Source organism: Centropristis striata, unplaced genomic scaffold (genome assembly GCF_030273125.1).
Source record: "Centropristis striata isolate RG_2023a ecotype Rhode Island unplaced genomic scaffold, C.striata_1.0 Scaffold_26, whole genome shotgun sequence".
NCBI classification, from domain to species: domain Eukaryota; kingdom Metazoa; phylum Chordata; class Actinopteri; order Perciformes; family Serranidae; genus Centropristis; species Centropristis striata.
In genome coordinates, this window is record NW_026739042.1 from 399,688 (window position 1) to 421,280 (window position 21,593).

General features: G+C 40.0%; 2 protein-coding genes across 2 annotated transcripts; one reads left to right on the forward strand and one right to left on the reverse strand.

The window, feature by feature from the left end:
- The first annotated feature begins 6,336 nt into the window (after positions 1-6,336).
- LOC131967765 (uncharacterized) lies at positions 6,337-7,959 on the forward strand. Its single transcript, XM_059328708.1, has one exon. It carries the CDS (start codon positions 6,337-6,339, stop codon positions 7,213-7,215), a length of 879 nt encoding a protein of 292 aa, XP_059184691.1. The 3' UTR covers positions 7,216-7,959.
- A 4,652-nt stretch (positions 7,960-12,611) lies between these two features.
- On the reverse strand, positions 12,612-21,353 carry LOC131967768 (uncharacterized). Its single transcript, XM_059328712.1, has 6 exons — positions 21,204-21,353; positions 20,263-20,725; positions 18,836-18,992; positions 16,122-16,165; positions 15,928-15,969; positions 12,612-12,817 (listed from the first exon to the last, which is right to left on the reverse strand). Exons 2-6 carry the CDS (start codon positions 20,473-20,475, stop codon positions 12,638-12,640), a joined length of 636 nt encoding a protein of 211 aa, XP_059184695.1. The 5' UTR covers positions 20,476-20,725; positions 21,204-21,353; the 3' UTR covers positions 12,612-12,637.
- Positions 21,354-21,593: the final 240 nt, after the last annotated feature.

The window sequence follows — 21,593 nt, forward strand, 5'->3', positions numbered from 1 at the left end:
TGACAGCCGGGGAATGGAGGAGACCGAAGCCGAAAGGGAATCACTGGAGTAACAGGTAGTAAACTTTCTGAGCCGTACAGGACTTACTATCGACTGCGACGATATTGAAGCTTGCTACACATTATCCAGTAAGAACAAAACTACACCGCCGGCGATTGTCCTCCACTTTACAAACCGAAAGAAAAAACAAGCACTCCTAAAGCAAGGAAGGAAACTTAGAGGACATGCTAGCCCAACTGGAGCTCACAGTGGCCGGAAAAACACCAGGGATGCAATATCCAGACCTTTTATCTGTCCTGAACTGACCAGGGAAACAGACCAATGGGTGAGAGTGTTTGTCCTGGTGCAGCAGGCCACGCCCCTCATCAGAGGAGACCTGCTGCACCTGCAGACCCAGCTGGAGTCATTCAGAGCTCATCAACTCCAGCATTTAGGCCTCACCAGCCCAGGACCAGATGTCAGGTTGTCTTTGTGTCATGCAGAACTCTCCAGTGCACACTGAGATTCTACAAAGACTGTCAATCTTTCAGGGTCTCTATTTACAAGACTACAACTAGATTCTTTTAGCATTTTTTACCTACCATGCAATTTTTTCCCCATCATGCTCTTAATAAAAACTTACAAAATGGAGGAGAAGCAGCTTCTGGCTCCAGCTGCTCTAGTGTGTGACTCAGTGGTTTGTGTTGAAAACAACAACAAAAAGAGAAGACGCCACAAAATGCCCCTCACAAAGCTGAAGAAGGGTTTCTGTTTTTATCACATGAAAAGTTGATTATTTTACAGTATTTATGGATAGACCTACATTTATTTATACATTTTAACTGGCTCTCCTTACTGTTCTCTTCACTAAGAAACAGCCCCCAAAACTCTAAATATATGACATCACTACATGTTTATTAAGGACTGAGCTTACTATCATTACTGTGATGTTCCTTTTTCCTGTGTTAGTGGTTTTACTGGTTTCACTGGGCGGTCTGGAACCGGGGACCTTTTCCCCGCTCATCTACTGGTTGGTGATTGATATTATCTCAAGTCTCAGTGACGTAACACAAACACGTTGATATGATCCAACCCAAGACTAGTTAAAGACTGATATAAAACAGAGCAGATGTTGGCAGCTGCTTCTCTGTGGAGGATTACCTGCTGGCGTCTCCAGAGTCCCTGAGGAGCTCCGTGTTGACAGAGTTCTCCTGCTGGCTCGTTACTACTGGTGGACCAGCTCGTCTTCCTGCTTCAGAGCTTTGCTCAGGACTGGTGTATTTCTGTTTCATTCAGACTCTGGTTGCGAGACTGTCTTCCTGCTTTCTGTTCCCTGTGTTACTTGCTTTGTGTGGAGGAATAAGAGAGACCTTGCTTTAACCTGATCTGTGACAATGTTAATATTACCTGTATTGTTTTATTCTTTATACCAAAGAATCTTATGAGTTTTTGGAAACTAAATTGAAAAATAGTGATTGAAAATGCAGTATACCCTACTAGTCCATGGGCCAAAGGCCAAAATTTGACATTTTGGTACCACTCAAGGTGGCAAAATCTAGTAATGTTTTTTGAAAAGGTACATGTCCATAGATGATATTTTGGTATGATAGCCCATCCAAAGTGGTAGCTTTATGACAGTTATCAGCACATAAAGTTATACACCCCCTGCAATAAATAGGCCTCTAAACGCAGGGGGCATATCCTGTTTCGTGCTCATTTTAAGATCTGACTCATATGTTATGAGGGCATGTTTGGTATCATTGTAAAGTGTACAATGCTAGCTTTCATTTAGACCTAGTTTTGGGCCTATCTAAAAAAAATATAAAGGTCACAGGTCAAAGGTCAAACTGTCTTAACAACTATTTTAAAACTATTTTCGCCTAAACTGTTGTCTTTTTTATAGCACTGTGAAATGAAGTAACAGCACTAACACAAATAACAAAAACTAAAATACTTACAGGACTGTAACAATTCAGGAAATGTGTAATCTTCCCATAATATCCTACTATGAGGGATGAATATCTGTCTCAAAGTGGAACATGGGCCCAGGCGAGAACTGTCAATAACTACTAATTCTTTGGTATTTCTCAAAGAGCTTTTATTTAGTTTTGGCCTAATCATCATCACCATCACCATCATCATAGTCTTCATCCTCCTCCACCCTCTGATTTGTGCATTTTTGAAGTTTGCACATTTCTGTGCACTTCAAGTTGTTGGCGAGGCAGGAGCAGCCTGGAAGCCTACAGGTCTTTACACACTTGCATGCCAAGAGCTCTAAGACAGCCATTGGAGCTGGGGGCCCTTTCATCCAGTCCAACACCAGGATACCTACAGTAAAAAAAATGGGGTGCACTTTTATAGCGTTTTTATCCAAAGCACTTTACACTACACACTACGCTCATTCACCCATTCACACACACATTCATACAGGGAATTTTGCACAATTGAGTGTCCTTCCATTAATACTTTCTATGTTACCAGGCTGGCTTTCCCCCTGTACTGTTTTAATTCAGACTATTGTTTAACACTTTATCAGACCTGTCAGAGACTCACTGATGAGACTGCAAGGCTAGGGGAACTACAAACCAGCTACAGTGCTCGGATGAGACAGTGTCACAGTGGACCTCAGATGTGAAGGAATGGGCAGCTGATGGTAAGTATGACCAAATAACAGAAAACAAATTATATCCCTTTCTAATACTATTGACTGACTGAATTCTGTGGATTATATCTATGGATTAAAACAGATGGTGACCTGCCACCAGCCAACAACATGTCACTATTAGATGTTATGTATATTCATGTCGTGTTTATCGTAACTTCCAGTTTTCCTACAGGAAGCATATATACTAAGTTATACAATCAGGTTGGGTTAAAGGGGTTTGGTATGTAAGACCAATTCAAACATTGAAATTGTTTGTTATATTTCTACAGAGATGCCAAAGACATCTGATAGCACTGAGGACACCGCAAACACCGGCCTTCAGCAGTCTATCGAGGGCCGTTACCTGAGTGTGACACAGCGGAGGCAAACCCTCTACTGTCAGAATGGTATGACTATATTATATGATGGGCTGATGAAATCAAATTGCTGCATTTAAGAATTTTGTTAACTCTCCACCAACAACTACAGTATGTACGTAAACTAGTTGCTGTTAAGCTAATTTAGTGAATTATTAAATTCTGTTCTTTAAATGACGATTGTGTGCAGTGCATTTTTGTTCTGTTACAAGCCTGCATCTTTTTTTCATGTCTTTCTAGACAGCAGCAAACTTCGCCATCGCATTCGAAGGAAGATGGCAGAAGACAAAAAGATCCTGTTTGAGGAGATGAATAGATACAACCATCTTGTGCAAGCCTCTGCCACAAACATAGATACAGCCATGGTGGAGCATTCCCTGACCGGACAGAGCACTGTGTCCCCAATATGGCCATGGGTGGTTCATGGTAGCGGTATGTCAGTTTTACATGCTTCATACGAATGTAAAAACGTTTAATAACATTGTTTTTTAGGAACATTTTAATTGGTATGCCTTTAACTGAGTCATCCAAATAGCATATGGAGTGTTTTCATCTAGTTTATGGATTTATTTTCAGTTTTCCTATGTATCAATTTTCTACAAAGTACCCGTTTATCGTTTCAAACAATTTGTAATGCTATTATACAAAACAGTCTCATGTATGCATGTAATGTTTTTGATTTTTAGGTAACATCATAATTAAGAAGCAGGTGCACGATCAAGTGATGTTGACGAAGCGACTGCGAGAAGAAAAAAATGTTTTGGTGTTGGAGATGGCACAACACTGCACATGGTTGCAGAACATGTCAGTGGTTCTCAAGAACAGGGTGGCTGAGGAGGGTAAGTAGAAATACTTAGCAATCCATTTTAAAGTATATGTTTCAAATGACAAAAAATCTGATCAAATCAGCTGCCTCTTTGGTCCTTGCAGCAAAACCTCTCACTGTTTAAGTTACCTCCAATTTGAATGGGTGGGGCCTCTGCGCTACTATCTTATAATGTAGTATGTGTTTTTCTAATGTAGATTCTGTGTCAGAAAATGTGAATATTGTGGAAAAATCAATATTGGTGTCACACCCTAATCAGCTAATTAACTCCATTCAAAGGCTCAGGAAACCTTTGCAAGTGATTGTCTCTCAGTCCAGATCTACAAAATCATGGGGAAGACTGCTGACTTGACAGATGTCCAGAAGCCAGTCATTGGCATCCTCAATAAAGAAAGCAGAATCCATTCAAGAATTTGGGGACAGTAACGCAGTCATCTACCAGGACATTTTAGAGCTCTTCATGCTTCCCCAAGCTCTTTGGAGATGCTGATTTCATTTTCCAGCAGGACTTGGTACCTGCCCACACTGGCAAAGGTACCAAAAGCTGGAGTAGCATAGGAGTCTATGGGCTTTTGTCAAGAGGAAGGTGAGAGACACCAGATGACCTGAAGGCTGCTATAAAAGCAACATGGGCTTCCATTACACCTCAGCAGTGCCTCAGGCTGTTCGTTAAGTTTGATGTTACAGTATATACTGTTTGGTAGTTTAATCCACAACAATGCATCATCGTCTATAAGGTATAAGGTCCATATACTTGTAGCATCACTGTCCTGTGAGAACCATGTAAATCTCTAAAAAATGATAATTTAAAACCATCAACTTTGTGGTTTTCACTGGGCAGGAAGTGTGTGAAAACTTGTTATTTTGAAGTAACGAGTTACTAAAGGTGTCAGATTAATCTAGTGGAGTAGAAGTATAAAGCTGCATGAAATGGAAATACAAGTATATCTCAAATTTGTACTTAGGTGCAAGCGCTAGTTACCTTCCACCACTGACCCTAACATACTGTAGATCTAACACAGGTCTTGCATTTCATCCAAGAAATAAGGTTAAAACAGGCCAAGTCCAACAATTTTAACGAGGAATCAGAAAAAATGAGTGAGTACAAAAATAATCTAAAATAAATATGTCAGCCTATTTCACTTTCAAAGGGTTCTGTAAAGCCATGCCTGTGCAAAGCTATGTTCATGAAATGTGAAAATTAAAACTTTGGCGTAGGACTAAACCAAATACATCATTGGAAAGCTCTCAACTTGCAGATTAACATCATGGCAGTATGAAGATGATACGTGGCCTGCTTGACTTAACAATGATCTACACATGATTTGATTCTCATGCAATTTGAAAAAGGTGTGGGTATAGATGTGTATGTGAATGTATAGATTTATCGATTGCTTTGCGACAGCACCACTCTTTGAATACACAGTACCATAACCTGGTTATGTGGCCTCCTGGTTTAAAATATTGACCTTTGAACTGGTAAACCTGGTGCAATTTGAAGGCTTATCATTCAGCTACAGACATAGGAACAGCTGTTATCGAAAGCTCTTGACCTTAGCTGTCATGTGGCTATGGTCACCTTTGGGCACCTGTTAAATATGAACACAAGAAATGTGCTCCTATACACCAATGTGTTTCCCACCCCCTAAAACTCCAGAGCTACCCACAGTTAAAAACTAAAAAATTCTGACTAATATAATTTAAAACTACAATTTAATTTTTTTCAAACCTTGGAAATCTGCCCTAACAGACTTAGATTCCCACAGCTCTTTGAGTGCTCCGAGTGCGAGATGTGAAAAAATAAAACTTTGTCATAGAGCTAAACCAAATACATCACCGGAAAGGTCTTGGCCTGGAGAGTAACATATATCAATTTCAAGGTTCTATAATATTCTTGCTTTGAGATATTGACCTTTGAACCTTAACCCTGGGGCATATTTAAATGATTATAACTAAGAGACAGAAAGGGTTACAGACATGAGACCTACTGTTATAGAAAGGTGTTGACATGGACTATAATGTGAGCATAGTCACTAAGGGGTGGGAGTGGTCGGGCTTTAGGATATGCCAAAAAAAATAAAAAATCCCCCATTGAACAAGACAATAATTAAATTCTGATGCCAAAAATGTGATTGGCATCCCCTCAAACCCCTGGAAAGCCACTAATTAAGTATTAACAACTTCCAATTTTAGGGGAAACCCTGTTTTATTAAAAAAAACTACAACTCCCTAGACCTGGACTTGGACGTGCTAAGGTGAGCGTATTGTGTCACTTCCGGTGTTTCTGTGTGTGCTCGTAGTGTAGTGCTGTGCTTGTTTGCTGCTCTTGCTAAATACAGTTAACTCTGTTAAAAGTTACACATTATAACGGATACCTGTCCGCTTCATTTATACATACGCTAGTTTTACTTAAGCACCCGTATCTATCTGCTCCTTGTAGCGACTTTGTCGCTAATCTTATCCGTCTGATACTACTCAGTTGTGTTAGCTACCTAGCCTAGCTGCTAACCATGTCTTCTCCCCCTCACTCTCCTGCTCTCTCATGCCCGGTGTGTCAAATGTTTAGTTACTGCTTAGCCTCCTTTAATGATAATGGTACTTGTAATAAGTGTAGTGCTTTAGCTGTGTTGGAGGCGAGGCTTAGTGAACTAGAAGTGCGGCTCTGCACCATGGAAACCAATTCGGTAAAGTTAACTGCAGCAGTTAGCCAGTCGCCCTTAGCTGGTGCAAGCCGACATAGCGCAGCTAGCCGTTCCCCGACACCTCCCGAGCAGCCGGACGGCTGGGTGAATGTCCGAAGGGGGAATAGTCAGAAGCCGCGGCCCACGATGGTTAACCACCAACCGCTTCACGTCTCCAACAGATTCTCCCCACTCAGTAACACACCCACTGAGAAGCCAACTCTGATCATTGGCGACTCCATTCTTCGGAACGTGAAGTTAGCGAAACCAGGCACCATAGTTAAGTGCATCCCGGGGGCCAGAGCGGGCGACATTGAATCCGTTTTGAAACTGCTGGCTAAGGATAAACGTAAATACAGAAAAGTGGTTATTCACGTCGGCAGTAATGACACCCGGTTACGTCAATCGGAGGTCACAAAAATTAATGTGGAATCGGTGTGTGCATATGCCAAAACAATGTCGGACTCCGTAGTTTTCTCTGGTCCCCTGCCAAATTTGACCAGCGATGATATGTGTAGCTGCATTTCATCGCTCCAGCGCTGGTTAACGAAGCCCACGTTGTTTGCTGGACACCACCTCGACAATCATTGGCAAACTTTCTGGAGGAGACCTGGTCTTATTAGGAGAGATGGTGTTCATCCCACTTTGGATGGAGCCGCTCTCATATCTAGCAACCTGACCAAGTTTATTAGCGGTCCAAACCCGTGACAAATCAGAGTTGAGACCAGGAGGCAGAGTCGCAGTGTAAAACACTTCTCTGCCTTTCCCTTTGAGCAGTCATCCACCCAAAATCCCATAGAGACTGTGTCTGTCCCCCGTCCTCCCAAAGCTAAGTTATTTAAACCAGGTTCTAACAGAAGAGGAGTTACCCAAAATAACCTAATAAAAATTGAAACTTCAACTGCAAATAAACAAAAACCCAAAATAATTAAATGTGGACAAAATGTCTTAAAGCTTTAGATGATAAGGATCTAATGTTTATTAGACAAAGTAAGTCAATATTGCAATCTGATATTAACTCATTTACTAACTGAAACCTGGCTGCGTGATGAAGAATATGTCAGCCTAAATGAATCTACTCCTCCTAGTCATATTAATACTCATATAACTCATTTGAAAGCCTTGTTCTCAGTCTTTCACACCCAACCTGGAAAAACCAACAGCCAATCCTATTTGTCATAGTTTTCCGGCCTCCCGGTCCATATTCAGAATTTTTATCACAATTCTCTGAGTTTTTATCAAGCCTAGTACTAATTACAGATAAGGTAATTATTGTAGGTGATTTTAATATTCATGTTGACGTTGAAATTGAACATTTAATAGTTTTCCCACAAAATCCTGTGTTATCAGACCATTATTTAATAACTTTTGAAGTCCTGCTATTGGACTACTCGCTAATAAGCAAGAGTTTCTCCACTAGATGTCTATCTGATAGTTTCTCCACTAGATGTCTATCTGATAGTCCTCTATTATGTTGGAGCACGACAAAGAGTTAAAGACAGGTGGAATCACTTCCTTGAACTTAGCTACAGCACTATGTTAACTTCAGTCCCTCCCTAATTGATAACTTTGTCGACAGTACTGCAGATTCACTGCGAACAACGCTAGATTTTATTGCCCCACTAAAAAAGAAAATAATAAAACAGAAAAAGTTAACTCCATGGTACAATTCTCAAACCCGTGAACTGAAGCAAATTTCACGAAAGCTCGAAAGGAAATGGCGTACAACTAAGCTGGATGAATTTCTTTTAACCTGGCAGGACAGTCTTAAAACATATAAGAAAATCCTCCGTAAAGCCAGATCAGCCTATTATTCGTCATTAATTGAGAAAAATAAGAACAACCCAAGATTCCTTTTCAGCACTGTAGCCAGGCTGACAGAGAGTCACAGCTCTATTGAACCATGTATTCCTATTGCCCTCACTAGTAATGATTTTATGAGCTTTTTCAATGAGAAAATTATAACTATTAGAAATAAAATTCACTACCTCCTGCCATTAACTGGTACTGAGGCATCCTTAAACCCTGGAGCCTTAGAAACGGGTACAAACCCTGATAAATATTTAGATCACTTCGCTCCCATCACTTTCCAACAACTAACCTCAATGATTTCCTCATCGAAACCGTCAACCTGTCTCCTAGACCCCATACCAACAAGGCTGCTTAAAGAGGTTCTACCTTTAACGGGTACTTCTTTCTTAAATGCAATCAACTTGTCATTATTAACAGGCTATGTGCCACAAACACTTAAAGTAGCTGTAATTAAACCTCTTCTCAAAAAGGTTAATTTAGATCCTGGCGTTTTAGCAAACTATAGACCAATATCTAACCTCCCCTTCCTCTCTAAGATCCTGGAGAAAGCAGTCGCAAATCAGCTTTGTGATTTTCTTCAACACAATAGTCTATATGAGGACTTCCAGTCAGGATTTAGAACTCATCATAAGAACTTCACAGAAACAGCATTGGTAAAAATTACAAATGACCTTTTAATTTCTTCTGATAATGGACTTGTCTCTGTCCTTGTCTTACTAGATCTGAGTGCTGCATTTGATACAATTGACCATTGTATCCTATTACAGAGACTGGAACATGGAATTGGCATTAGAGGAACGGCACTGGGCTGGTTTAAATTGTACTTATTAGACCGTTTCCAGTTTGTTCATGTGAATAATGAATCCTCCGTGCGCACTGATGTTAACCACGGTGTTCCACAGGGTTCTGTGCTTGGACAAATTTTATTCACCCTTTATATGCTCCCTGTAGGATATTAAAAGTTCTGACTGGAGCCACAAACCACCAGGAATCAGGGTTGCTTTAGTTTAATTTGCTTTATTTATCTTTTGTGGATAAATAGGGAAAAGGGGATGCTTGTAGGATGATTGCCATGGTTCTAAACAAAAGAGAGAACAAATTACAATATTTTGCCAAACAATTCATACATTAGTGTTTGTCAGGTGTTTGCCATGTGTCTTTTGACTTGAACTCCAGTGTCTTGGGACAAAGAGGAGGAAGTGATCTTCTGACCTATATTTATAAGGTGGGAGGTACCACAACCCTGAGCCACCACTGGGTGCCTCCTCCTAGTGGAGAGGAGGAGATGAACTGGCACTTTCTAACACTCCCTCTAGGTAATATAATTAGAAAACATTCAATTAACTTTCATTGTTATGTTGATGACACTCAGTTATATATATCAATCAAGCCAGGTGAAACTGATCAGCTAGCCAAACTTAATGCATGCCTTAAAGACATAAAAACCTGGATGGTCCACAACTTCCTAATGTTAAACTAGGAAAAAACGGAAGTGATTGTACTGGGACCCGAACACCTCCGAAACTCCTTATCTAAAGACTTAATTAGCATCGATGGCATTACCCTGGCCTCCAATACCACCATAAGGAATCTGTCATTTAACTCCCATATAACAAACTTCAAGGACTGCATTTTTTCACCTACGTAATAAAGACCTCATAATGCCATATTACCCTTCTAGAGCACTACGCTCCCAAAATTCTATGTTACTTGTGGTTCCTAAAGTCCTTTGACAAAGCCTATAGTTAGGGCTGGCCGAGGCCTTGAACCAGCCCCTAGTTATGCCGCTATAGGCCCAATGTGTCGGGGGACACGATACACCGGAGCCCTCTTTCTCTCTGGGAAAATAAAAGCTTGTGTCATGTATTATTGGGACAGAGTACTCGCACTTTTCTCTGCTCTGTCTTCACAGGGTGTGGAGCTGTGGTCCTGCTCCATCACTCCTGCTGGTCTCACTGCCGTGGATCTGGTTCGGCCCCAGATGGGAATGTTCCTCTCCTGGTCCACTCACCATCACTACTGGCCAATGGTGGCGCATCATCACCTGCTGCTGATTGATTTGATTTGATTTGACCTCTCTTCAGTTTATGTCGACTCCAATGACGTTTTGTAGTTCTTCCGTATTAGGGAAAACCTATTTCTACCCAATATATCGAATGTCACACACTGTCTAATAAATAATTATACTGTATGTATATTATCTATGCTAAAAAAGACAACAATGTTTGTTTAATCAAGATATTTTAACTAAAACAGGAGAGCAGAGTCCAGGCCATTTACAGTGAAGCGCGATTCAATGAGATCGCACAGCACATCCGCGAGGATCGGACCACATCCAGTAGGATCACACAGCACATTTGGTAGATTACAAAATAAAACAGATTTCAAAATAAAACACAGCGGATCGTCTTTTTCTGGCGAGATCTTCACCACAAAGTGATTATGTACATTCACTGAGTGAATATTTAGAAAATAAAACATATATTTCTCGCTAGAAATGTAATCAAAATCCATTTTTATGCAGAAACAAAGTCAAAATATTGATTTTTTTTCCACTAAAAACGGGAACAGGTTGGTTTTACATTGTCTGCCATGGATGGGCTTCATCCCATTTCAAATTGCAGCTGGTCGGCCTTAACCTGAATCTAAATGCCACTATCTCCGTTAACAAACTGCATTTTACAACCTGTGATTGTAAAATGGAAAGTTGCTACAGTGTGTGTGTGTGTGTGTGTGTAAAATACTTCAGGGCTACAGGCGGGGGCTCCCCCTTCTCACTGACGTTCACAATGAGGGGCGTGACGAAGCGCTGGATGAAGAACTTGATCCAGTTGTTTCGTGTCTCCATCAGGTAGTAGTTATAACCATGGTAATCCAGATAAGGATTGTCTTAATATTAAATTAAATGTTACCCCAAATTGTTAGACTATTTATATTTTTAAGTGAATTATTTTAGAAGTAATGAACTGTTAGAAAATGAAGAATTTCAGGTGTAGTTGTAGGCTTTGAGTTGAAGAACACAGGAGAATGACTCCTTTCACAGTATTATATTACTTGAAAATCTTGAAAATGTTTCATCTCTAATAATTACATGACTGTAAACTGTAATATTGAGGTTTGTCAACTTATGTAGAGTACTTGACTAAATGTAATCAGTAACATCCCAACACTGACTGAGGTAAGGTTAAAGGCACCAACAGAGGAACATGGAATTATTTATATTAATTACATGTAAAGTGTAATATAATAACATATAGTACAACATATTTCAGAAAACTAAAAACATGTTGCTGAAGAACTTCTGAAAAGGAAGGATTAAGTACATTTTTATTAAGGCCAATCCTGTGGTTAAACTCTGTGTCAACCCAATTGCAGGGTTTCTCACCTCATAAGAGAAAGCTGAGACATGACCCCTCAAATGCAGAAGATAAATAATAAATATGCAGAAACAAAAGTGGAGTTCAAATTATACATTTTATTTTTAAACATTATTTAGAAGTGAATTCTTTGGCTGCCAGGAATCGGGCCACTGCTCGCCACTGAAAACAGAAGGAAATGTTGCTGTTACTGGTCCTTGTTGAATCTTTCCAATAAACTTAAAGCCTACATGCATCAAGCAAACAACATTTTATGAATGTGTCTTTTATAGCTGTTAAATATAATGTTAATTATGACTGCTTTTATTTTCCATCTATGCAGATATTTCAATTTTTTGCTTTAACTGAAGCACAAGTGAAAGACATGAAACAAGTGGTAGGATAGCCTGTGAAGTGGACAGTTGTAAAATGTAATGTGTTTGTTCTCCCTCTTGAGAGTACAAGGGATGAAGATTTTATTATTAGGATGAGTCTACTTTTTTAAGTTAAAGTCACTGAGTTTCTTCGGTACAATAAGTAATAGTTGGTATTTACATTATCGGATCATGAAATTTTCAGTACAAACTGCATTTTAATCTGTAATTCAGAAAGACCCTACTCATAAAGTATCTAGCTGACAAGTATGGTATACATTGCAAACACACAAGGAAGTTTAGAAATCCTACAGCCCACTATATGCATTTCTTATATGCCTATCTAACCTTTCTCACTCTTTCTTTTATTATGCTCCTGATGGGGAAAGCCTGTAGGCCAGTGTGGTAGGAGCAATCTGTAGACATCAAAAACACATTTCACTCATTGTTAGATTAGGATCCAAATAAATACAGCTATGAAGACGTAAGCAGTGACCAAACTTGCAAGGCAGAAAAGTGACAATTTATTAAATCAACTTAAACAACCGAGGTAATAAGTACAAATATGACGTGTGTAAGTCAGTAACATCAGTAATGTAAATGTGGATGTGTGAGCAATGTTAAGTGTAAATGTTGTAAAGTGGAAACCAAGCAGAAACCAAACAAAGACAAAATGCTGCTGGCAGGATGCAGCCCAGAGAGAGTCCAGAGAGAACCAGAGCCGCGTTGACTCTGGGTTTTTATCCTTCCGCAATCTGCTGATGGTACCTTCAGGGACACATGGGAGAAACAACTGTCAACCACATCATCAGCACCTCAACACTAGACGGGGACCGTCACACCCCCCCCCCTTAAAAAGTCGGTGTCCCACAAGGATCACCGGCACACCATCACCATACCACGCAGGTACAAAAAAAAAAAAAAAAAAAAAAAATCAACAAAATGAAATAATACATGACCTTTATGCTGGATTCTTCAACTGTAACCTCCCCCCACCCATTGTTAGCAACCCCGGTACCTGAGGAGCAAATTAAGAAGACAGGCGCAGCAGGAACAGATGAACAATAATACAAAAGGCCATATCAAATATGGGAAATCACACCAACAATAATTCACTACAGAGGAGCACGAGACAGTGCATCTGCAATGACATTCTCTGCTCACCATTCACACAGGTATGTTTTCCGGACACCAAAATGTCCACACTCATCATGTGCCACTTTCAAGACGAGGGAACGCAACTTTGTCGGAACCACTATCTGGAAAACATCATTTCTTACCCCATCCTCACTCACAGGAACCCATTTTCTGACCAGCAAACCATTATGTAAAAAGTAACCAGTTGCTACATTACTTATCTCCGAGGCAGGCAAAACACGCTCAAATATTTCCTTCAAAAAGACGTCATTACCCTGCTCTTGAACAACCTCACTATGAGACAGTGACAAAGGAAGCTTAGTAACAGTACTGAGGTGGTTTTTGAGGTTCCATCTTTGTCTGTCAGGTGACACCTCAATCTGTGTTTTACACATAGCGCGCGTAACCGCACAGGACGGAGAAACCTCCTGCAACGCATTAGGATTCTTCTCAGAGACCAAATCAGAAGGACAAAGTGTGACTACAGGTGAGGGAGGAGTGTCGATCCAAACTCTGCTTCCAGCCAAGCCATTCCCTAAAATAAGGTGTATTCCTTCAATAGGCAACGCTGGTCGCACACCCACAGCTACCTCACCCTGAACCAGGGAAGTGACTTCCACATCACTTCCCACCAGTGACACTGATCCATCACGAATGAAAGGAGCATAAGCCTCCAAAACCTGTGATTCACAAGTGTGAGGGGTAAGCAACTCAGAAACACAATCTTTAACAGGCGCGGCAAATGCACCAGGTCTCACAGCTTCCACTCCCCTGGTTTTAGCCTTTAACACGGCACAATCTGCTTTCCAATGTCCTTTCTCTTTACAATATTAACAAATATCTGCGTTGTCAAAATTAGGATTTGCGTTAGGGACAGATTTAAAATGTCCAATTTTCTTTGAATGCGTCATGCCAAACGTAGCTGCATCAAAGTACTGACCTTGCGCACCAACATCAGGAGCCACGGAGCGCTTCTGTGAGACGTTTGTCACCTTCGACCTCCACTGAATAATGTGCAGCAATCCGCAACAACTGCTCTTTCGTACATTCATCCAGGGACTCGTGAGATGGGTCTGAAATAAACGCTTCAACCTCAGCCATCACAAAACATGTAGCACACAAACCAGGCCAACATCAAACTTTTACGCACATCAATGGATCAGATAGCCACAACGCCGTTCACTCGTGCGCACCAGAGAGGAACAAACCTCCATCCAGTTTGGAGTTTCCCCGCTATCTAAAACCAACCGGCTAACTAAACTCCTCCCTAGTCTTCATGTGGTTAGTTGTGGTGGGTATTTATGCACTATTGACCGCTGGCTCAGGAAGGCGACTAGCGAGCCAGCAACCCTCCCGAAACCACAGACATGCTCCCAAGCAAAGCTTCAGCCACGTTCACCACAACACTACACCCCCGCTCAACGAACCCAAAGGATAACGTTGCTACAGCCTACAAAGGAATACTCCTCACCATTTTTCAAGACTGCGCACAAGCAACCTGCGAGTGTTTATCCGATCAGCTGATAGCCGCACAAAACAACCAGCACTCAAACAAATACTTAAATGGCCAAATTCAGGTAAGAAACACTACACAATCATTCTGAATAAGTTTACTTACCCCAAAATGCACTCATCCAAAGCGTCCGTTCCTCTACACTCTCCCAGAAGAGCAAACAAACTTTTACCGGCCTGCACATGCACAGGTAAACCGGAGAACAAAGGGTCTATACCAGAGCGCACCACTAGCGCTACTGACAACTTTACGCACACCAAATACTAAGTGTGAGTTACCACAATAACACTAGACCCTAGGGTTAAAAATATCCCCCAGAAAATGATCTACAGAAACTCTAAGCAAACACCCTATTGCCTGGTGATATACTGTAACCAAATACCAAATTTACCAAAGATTTACAAATAATCGCGCACAAAACGGGAACAAATATTTCTAGACAAAGGATGTCTAGAAATTAAATGAATTTATTAAATCAACTTAAACAACCGAGGTAATAAGTACAAATATGAAGTGTGTAAGTCAGTAACATCAGTAATGTAAATGTGGATGTGTGAGCAATGTGAAGTGTAAATGTTGTAAAGTGGAAACAAAGCAGAAACCAAACAAAGACAAAATGCTGCAGGATGCAGCCCAGAGAGAGTCCAGAGAGAGGCAGAGCCGCGTTGACTCTGGATTTTTATCCTGAGCACCTGGTTCAGGTGCTCCCAATCCGCAATCTGCTGATGGTACCTTCAGGGACACATGGAAGAAACAACTGTCAACCACATCATCAGCACCTCAACACTAGACGAGGACCGTCACACACTGGAACTGAGAGCAGCTCCACGGTACAAGTTAAGTTTGGTCTAACTATTCACCAATGTGGGACTCTTGCTGGAATCACCATAAAACTACTGAGCCACAGCTGACAACTGAAAATACTCCACTGCTGCATCCTATACTGCATGGCTTTCATCGCCTTATCAACTAAGACTGAATATATTTAGGTTGTCTATTCGGACTAATGATCTGTTAGAAGCAGTTCTAAAAAGCAAACAGGGGTAACAGGGGTATATCAATGTCAAAAGATAGCCTTTACACGCACTTTTGAGAGTAGGGTAACACATATAAACCAACACCCTTTTTATTATCTGACTGGCGATAGTCAGATCATTTCATGCCTTTACATGCATAAAACAAATCTGTCTGTGCCACCCAGGTTAAAAACAGGAATAACTTAACTTACACTTTTGTGGCTTTTTCCTCGGAGGCAGATGCCTTGGTGCCTCTGTAGGGTGTAAAATTACAGTCTGGTCATATAGCATGTCCACTCAGAAAAACAAACAAGAAAAAATAGCTATGGCAATACATGGAGTTATCATCATACCAATACAATTCATTAAAAAATATATTTTTAATTACCCTACAACATTTACATACCTGACTTTTTCTTTTTGCCACTCTGACTGACCCTCTGGAGACAGCTGTGGGTTTGGAGAAGAAAAATTACACAAAAACCACATTATGATTTAATTTATTATTTTAAATAATGTAACATCTCACAAATGCTGCAGCATATGTAGTAAGACTGAACTGATGTTGACCCATTAACTCTAGGTATTTTTCTCGTTTATGTGCTGTAATGTATGTAAAAATCCCAATTTCTTGACAGCATGTGCTCCTCAAATTTTACAGCAATCCAATAGACTAATACATGTTGTGCCTTCAACTAAAGTGTTCATAGACATGGACACTGCCTGTCTTGACTCCACAAGGATATACACACTATGATGTTTATCACTTAAGTTTTGTGACAATCATCTTTCTGTTTATTCATGCTCTGAACGCTCTTCTGTCACTGTGCCTCAAAGTTTGCTTCACTGATAAAAAAAAAAAACCCAACAAAAAACAAAACTATACACATACAGTAGTGTATAATGCAGATGCACAAAATGGTACACATCATTTTTTTTTTTTTTTTTTTTTTTAGATTATTTTTTTTGGCATTTTGTTGCTTTATTTATAGTGATAGATAGAAAGGGGGTGATAGAGGGGAAGACATGCGGCAAAGGGAGCTCAGGCCGGATTCGAACCCAGCTCCGCCGCAGCACACAGCATACATGGTAAGCGCTCTACCAGTGTGAGCAACTGGGACGCCCCTACACATCATTTTTTGACAAATTTTGGAAATACGGAAAGTAAGAACTTCAGAACTAAATTGCAAACACAACAACACAGATGCAATTTATAGCAGGAATTATTGATTAATCTATCACTTTAGATTAATCACTTGTTAATTAACTGTTTATGAGTAGTCATTTTAATTATTGGCCCAAAGAAATATAAATAAATGAATTATTAACATATTATGGGGAAACATCATTGGAATCTGAGCAACATAACCTATGGGTCAAGCACGGTCCGGATTACCTTTCCCCTCACTGGGGATTTCCACCGGGCGCGTTACAGCAGCAGCACGTCACCTTAGCGAGCCGGCCGTATACACACGAGATAATGAGATCACGCGATAATCCTGACCATACGGGAGACCGCAAGATCCCGTGATGAACTCTAAACTCTATTTCTACAGTCTATGGATAAACTGTGTGTATAAAGTAAACAACAAAAACAAAAACCAACTTACTTTGCTTCTCTGAGGTGAAAGATGTGTTGATCTGACCATCTATCCTTATAAAAACAATATGTTATGTCATAAATGATTGTATGATGTTCCACTTCAACAATCAGTCTCTTGTCTTCCGTGTCGCCGATCCTCTGAGACCCTTTGATTGATTGATTGATTGATTGATTGCCGATCTGGTGCCCCGGTCATAACATAACGTTGATGTGAAGTAGTTTTAGGCTGCATGAACTGCGTATTGTGTTTTATTTTGAAAGGGGCAGAAGTGTTTTACGCTGATTCTGAGTGGGACTTCCTGTCTGGTGATCTGCTCTGTTGAGATTTACGCGGTTTGGCAGCGTCTCGCGGAGAAATAGAAGTCCTACCTAATGCTCGCGGAGAGACGCTGCAGTAACGTTACGCTACGCGCCCGGTGGAAATGCTCTCATTGATTAGAGTGTTACCTATTTGCAACGTCATACGCGACGCTGACGTTACCCTGCAGTAACGCCCGGTGGAAATCAGGCTTTAGTGGTGCTCTGCTGCTCCACCTCCTGCTCCACCTGCCCCTCAGTGGTGCTCTCCTCCTGCTCCACTTGACCTTCTATGGTCCTCGCCCTTTCCCCATTGCTTCTGTCCTCCGGTGGGTCACACGGTGTGAGGTGCAGTGTAAAAGTATTTTCACTGGATTCCTTGTTCCTTTCTGTTAAACAGAGTGTTGTGTTTTTTTTACTTAAAACAATGAGATGGCCCATGAGCTTTAACAGTACCTGAAGTGTTCATCTCTGACAATCATTGTAGTCCCATTCTTCTTGACCAGAACCTTGATGTACTAAATATTATCATATCTATATTTAACTTTGTATAACTGTAACAAATAGAATATATTGTTTTGAGAGTCAAAGCATACTCATAATATCTATTCAAAGAATGACACCAAGCCTGTTTACAGACGGGGTCAAACTAATTCGTTCACAGTGCGTGCTAAAAAACTTTGGGTTTTATGCCTCAAAGTGAGTAGAAGTGTCATTTGTGATATATCCATTTTTCTTTTTCTTTGAGATACTTTTGTTAATGGCCCATCTGCATCTAAAGCTCTACATTTGTGCACCATCCTAAATGTTTCATTTGTGTAGAGTATATTAAGATTTTTACTTATTTCATTCATTGACTCTGTACTTTGCAAATTTCATGTATAATTAGCATATGTTACTACAAAAATGTGTATGCGTTATAATCAGTATTCAGCTCATTCAGTTAGTTAGCAGTATTTGCACAATGTCATTTAACTTTCGCTGCTTGAACTTCAATTGTTTTAAAAATAATTGATCCAGTGTTGTACTAACTGTGTTGATATTATATTAAAATGGGAACCTTTCCTAAATTTTTTACTGTCGAGGAGGTGAGTTGATGATTTAATTTGAGTTTTAAGGGTGAACCACGTTTTTAGGATATAAACATTGATCCAATCTTTTACATGCCCAACACTAAATCTGAAATCTTACTTAAAAAAAATACTGTGCATGCTTCTCACCTTCACAAAAGTACTCATACACTGAGCCTATTCTTTCAAGGCAGTCCTGGGCAAAGGCGTCAAGTGGGCCGCGAGGGGTTAAGATTTCACACTTCTTCTTCTTGTCCTTGACTAGAAGCAGCAGTGGCTTGTAACCAGCTGCACTGAGTTTCTCAAGCTGTAATGACAAAAATATGAATTTTCTTTTTTTTTAAATGGAAAAGCAACAGTAGAAGTATCTCAGCATATTAATTATTGAGGAAATACAACATGACTTCATGGTGGGTTTAGCTTTTGTATGATGATGTATGTGTTAACAGGAAAGACTCATAGTAGAAGCATAAACCAACTATATATTAACAAACAGCAAAACAAATCTGAGTTGGATTTCCCTAAAATCTCTCTCAACCATCAATTGAACAGGGTTTAAAGCAAGAAAATATTTGTGAGCCTGAAAAGTTGTCTAGGAGGAAATGTGTGAATGTATTATATGAATTTAAAACTGCTCTATGCCTGAAATAAGGCATAAGGCTTAAACCAAGCTTATAAACCACTAGAGGTGTGTATCTGTATCAGAACAGACCCTGCCTGTATTTTATTTTTCTTTGTCAGTTTACTGGTACCAGAGTTATATTTGCTGTTGGTTGAGGCTGTAATTTCACCGGTCAAAGAATACCTGGGTATCACTAAGATTTGCTGTGTGTTCCAATTTTGCTGTGACAGATAATATATATATATATATATATATATATAATAATAATATATAGCTATATATAATATATATAAATAATTCATTCATTATCCTTCTCCACTTATCCGCACTCGGGTCGCAGGGGGCTAGAGCCTATCCCAGCTGACATTGGGAGGTGAGGTCCACCCTGGACAGGTCTCCAGAGTATCACAAGTCTGACATACAGAGACAGACAACCATTCAGCTCTCATTCACACCCACTGACAATTTAGAGTCACCAATTAAACCTAAGCTACATGTTTTTGGACTGTGGGAGGAAGGCGGAGAATTCGGTGAGAACCCACGCTGACACGGGGAGAACATGCACACAGAAGAGCTGCAGGCCGGAGTCAAACTGGCGAACCTCTTGCTGTGAGGCTAAAGTGCTAACCACTAGATCACCGTGTAGCCCAAAAATATTCATATTTATCAAATGATATTTAGGAGTTTGTGAATGGGGACATATGATAACTAATGGTTATTTTTATAGAAATATAACTAGTATAATATAAAACAGTACATTCAATTATGCTCTTACAGGAACACAATAAATTATTGCTTCAAAGTTATTGGTTACTAATGTGACATAGACACAGAAATAACAGCATGTATGTTTCTAACCTTGCTATAGAATGATTTATCAAAAACTTATGGTACCATTGAATTAATTTCCAATATAATCTGGAAAGTTCAATATCATATACAAAATTGTACATACCATGACAAGGGCCTCATCCTTGATGGATGCAAGGTTGTGGTTCTTCTTACGGCCCAACACCCATTCCTCTCGCTTCTCGTCAAACCTCTGAAGCTTCTTCTTGAGGCGCTGCTTCACAGGCTGATCCATTTTACAATGGGAACATTTCTTTTGAGCACAAAATAAAATGCCCTGACAATATGGACAAGTCTTTTTTGTAGACCCCCCTGGCATTCTGACAAACTACACGACAAACACAGATCAGTAGACAGAGATAGATAGATAGATAGATAGATAGAGAGATAGAGAGATTGTTAGAAATACAGACGGGGCTAGATAGACAAACAGGTTAAGAGATAGACAGAGGTAAAGATAAAGAGATGGTTGGAGAGAGACAGACAGAAATTGGCTCTTAAAAGTGCCGTTGGTTTTGTGTTGTGGGTGTAGTATGGGTTGTGTGTCGTTGCGTGTTGGTTGGATGTATCTGCAGAGAGAACAGAGAAAGTTAATGTAGTTACCAAATACAAAATATATAAATATAATTTAGAATAAATATATTTTTTTCTTTGTAAACATCTCAAAACATTTTCAATCGCTATAATAGGCATTTCGCATGTTCTAGACCATTCTTTTTTCTCTCACCAGGGCCACTGCTGAGTGGAGAACTGGGGGGAAAAGGTGTTATCAAATATGTAACACTACTCTTGTAATCTGATAACGTAATTCTGATTGGCCTACATATAATAGGCCTAATTTACTACCCAGTCGTTCCTATATTAATATTGAAAGGTTTGCAATGTGTATCTGAATGAAGGAATTTAAATTTTCTGTTGCGTCTCCAGTAATTACGGTAAAGTTCGGGGTCGTCCACTTCCTGTAACAGAATGCAATAAAGAGACATTTCTTCTTATATATCTGTGTCTCGGGTAATAAATAGTAATATAAAACATTAGAGTACGTACTCTGGCAACTCGTAGAGCCATGTTTTCTGCTGCTGCTGCTCCAACGGTCCGTCAGTGTGTGAAGGTAAAGACGTTTAACTTACAGCTGCTGAGGCTCCGTTTAAATCCTAGCTCCCTGCTCGCTGATTGGCTGGTTTCTGAACTCACCGAGCAGCTGATTGGCTGGTTTCTGAACTCACCGAGCAGCTGATTGGTCGAGCACAGCTGTTTCAAATGCGGTCCTCCGACAACCGAGGTCACATGGGAGGAGAGTTTTTTTTTTTTTTTGTCATTTCCTGTTCCTGTTAATGTCCGCTCATTATTTTATTTTATTTTTAATTCTAACTTTGTTATTAGATTGAGTTTTTATTACTATTTTATTATTTTACTGTTTTTAGTATTTTATTGTTT

What these genes read in the sequence shown, in the direction of transcription:
- LOC131967765 (XM_059328708.1), top strand. Translation starts at nt 6,337, where the DNA reads ATGTCTTCTCCCCCTCACTCTCCTGCTCTCTCATGCCCGGTGTGTCAA.
- LOC131967768 (XM_059328712.1), bottom strand. Translation starts at nt 20,475, where the DNA reads ATGCCAGGGGGGTCTACAAAAAAGACTTGTCCATATTGTCAGGGCATT. An exon ending in AGGATGAGGCCCTTGTCATG is followed by an intron (nt 18,993 to 20,262) that starts GTATGTACAATT and finishes TTGTCATTACAG; the next exon opens with CTTGAGAAACTCAGTGCAGC. An exon ending in GTATGAGTACTTTTGTGAAG is followed by an intron (nt 16,166 to 18,835) that starts GTGAGAAGCATG and finishes CCAAACCCACAG; the next exon opens with CTGTCTCCAGAGGGTCAGTC.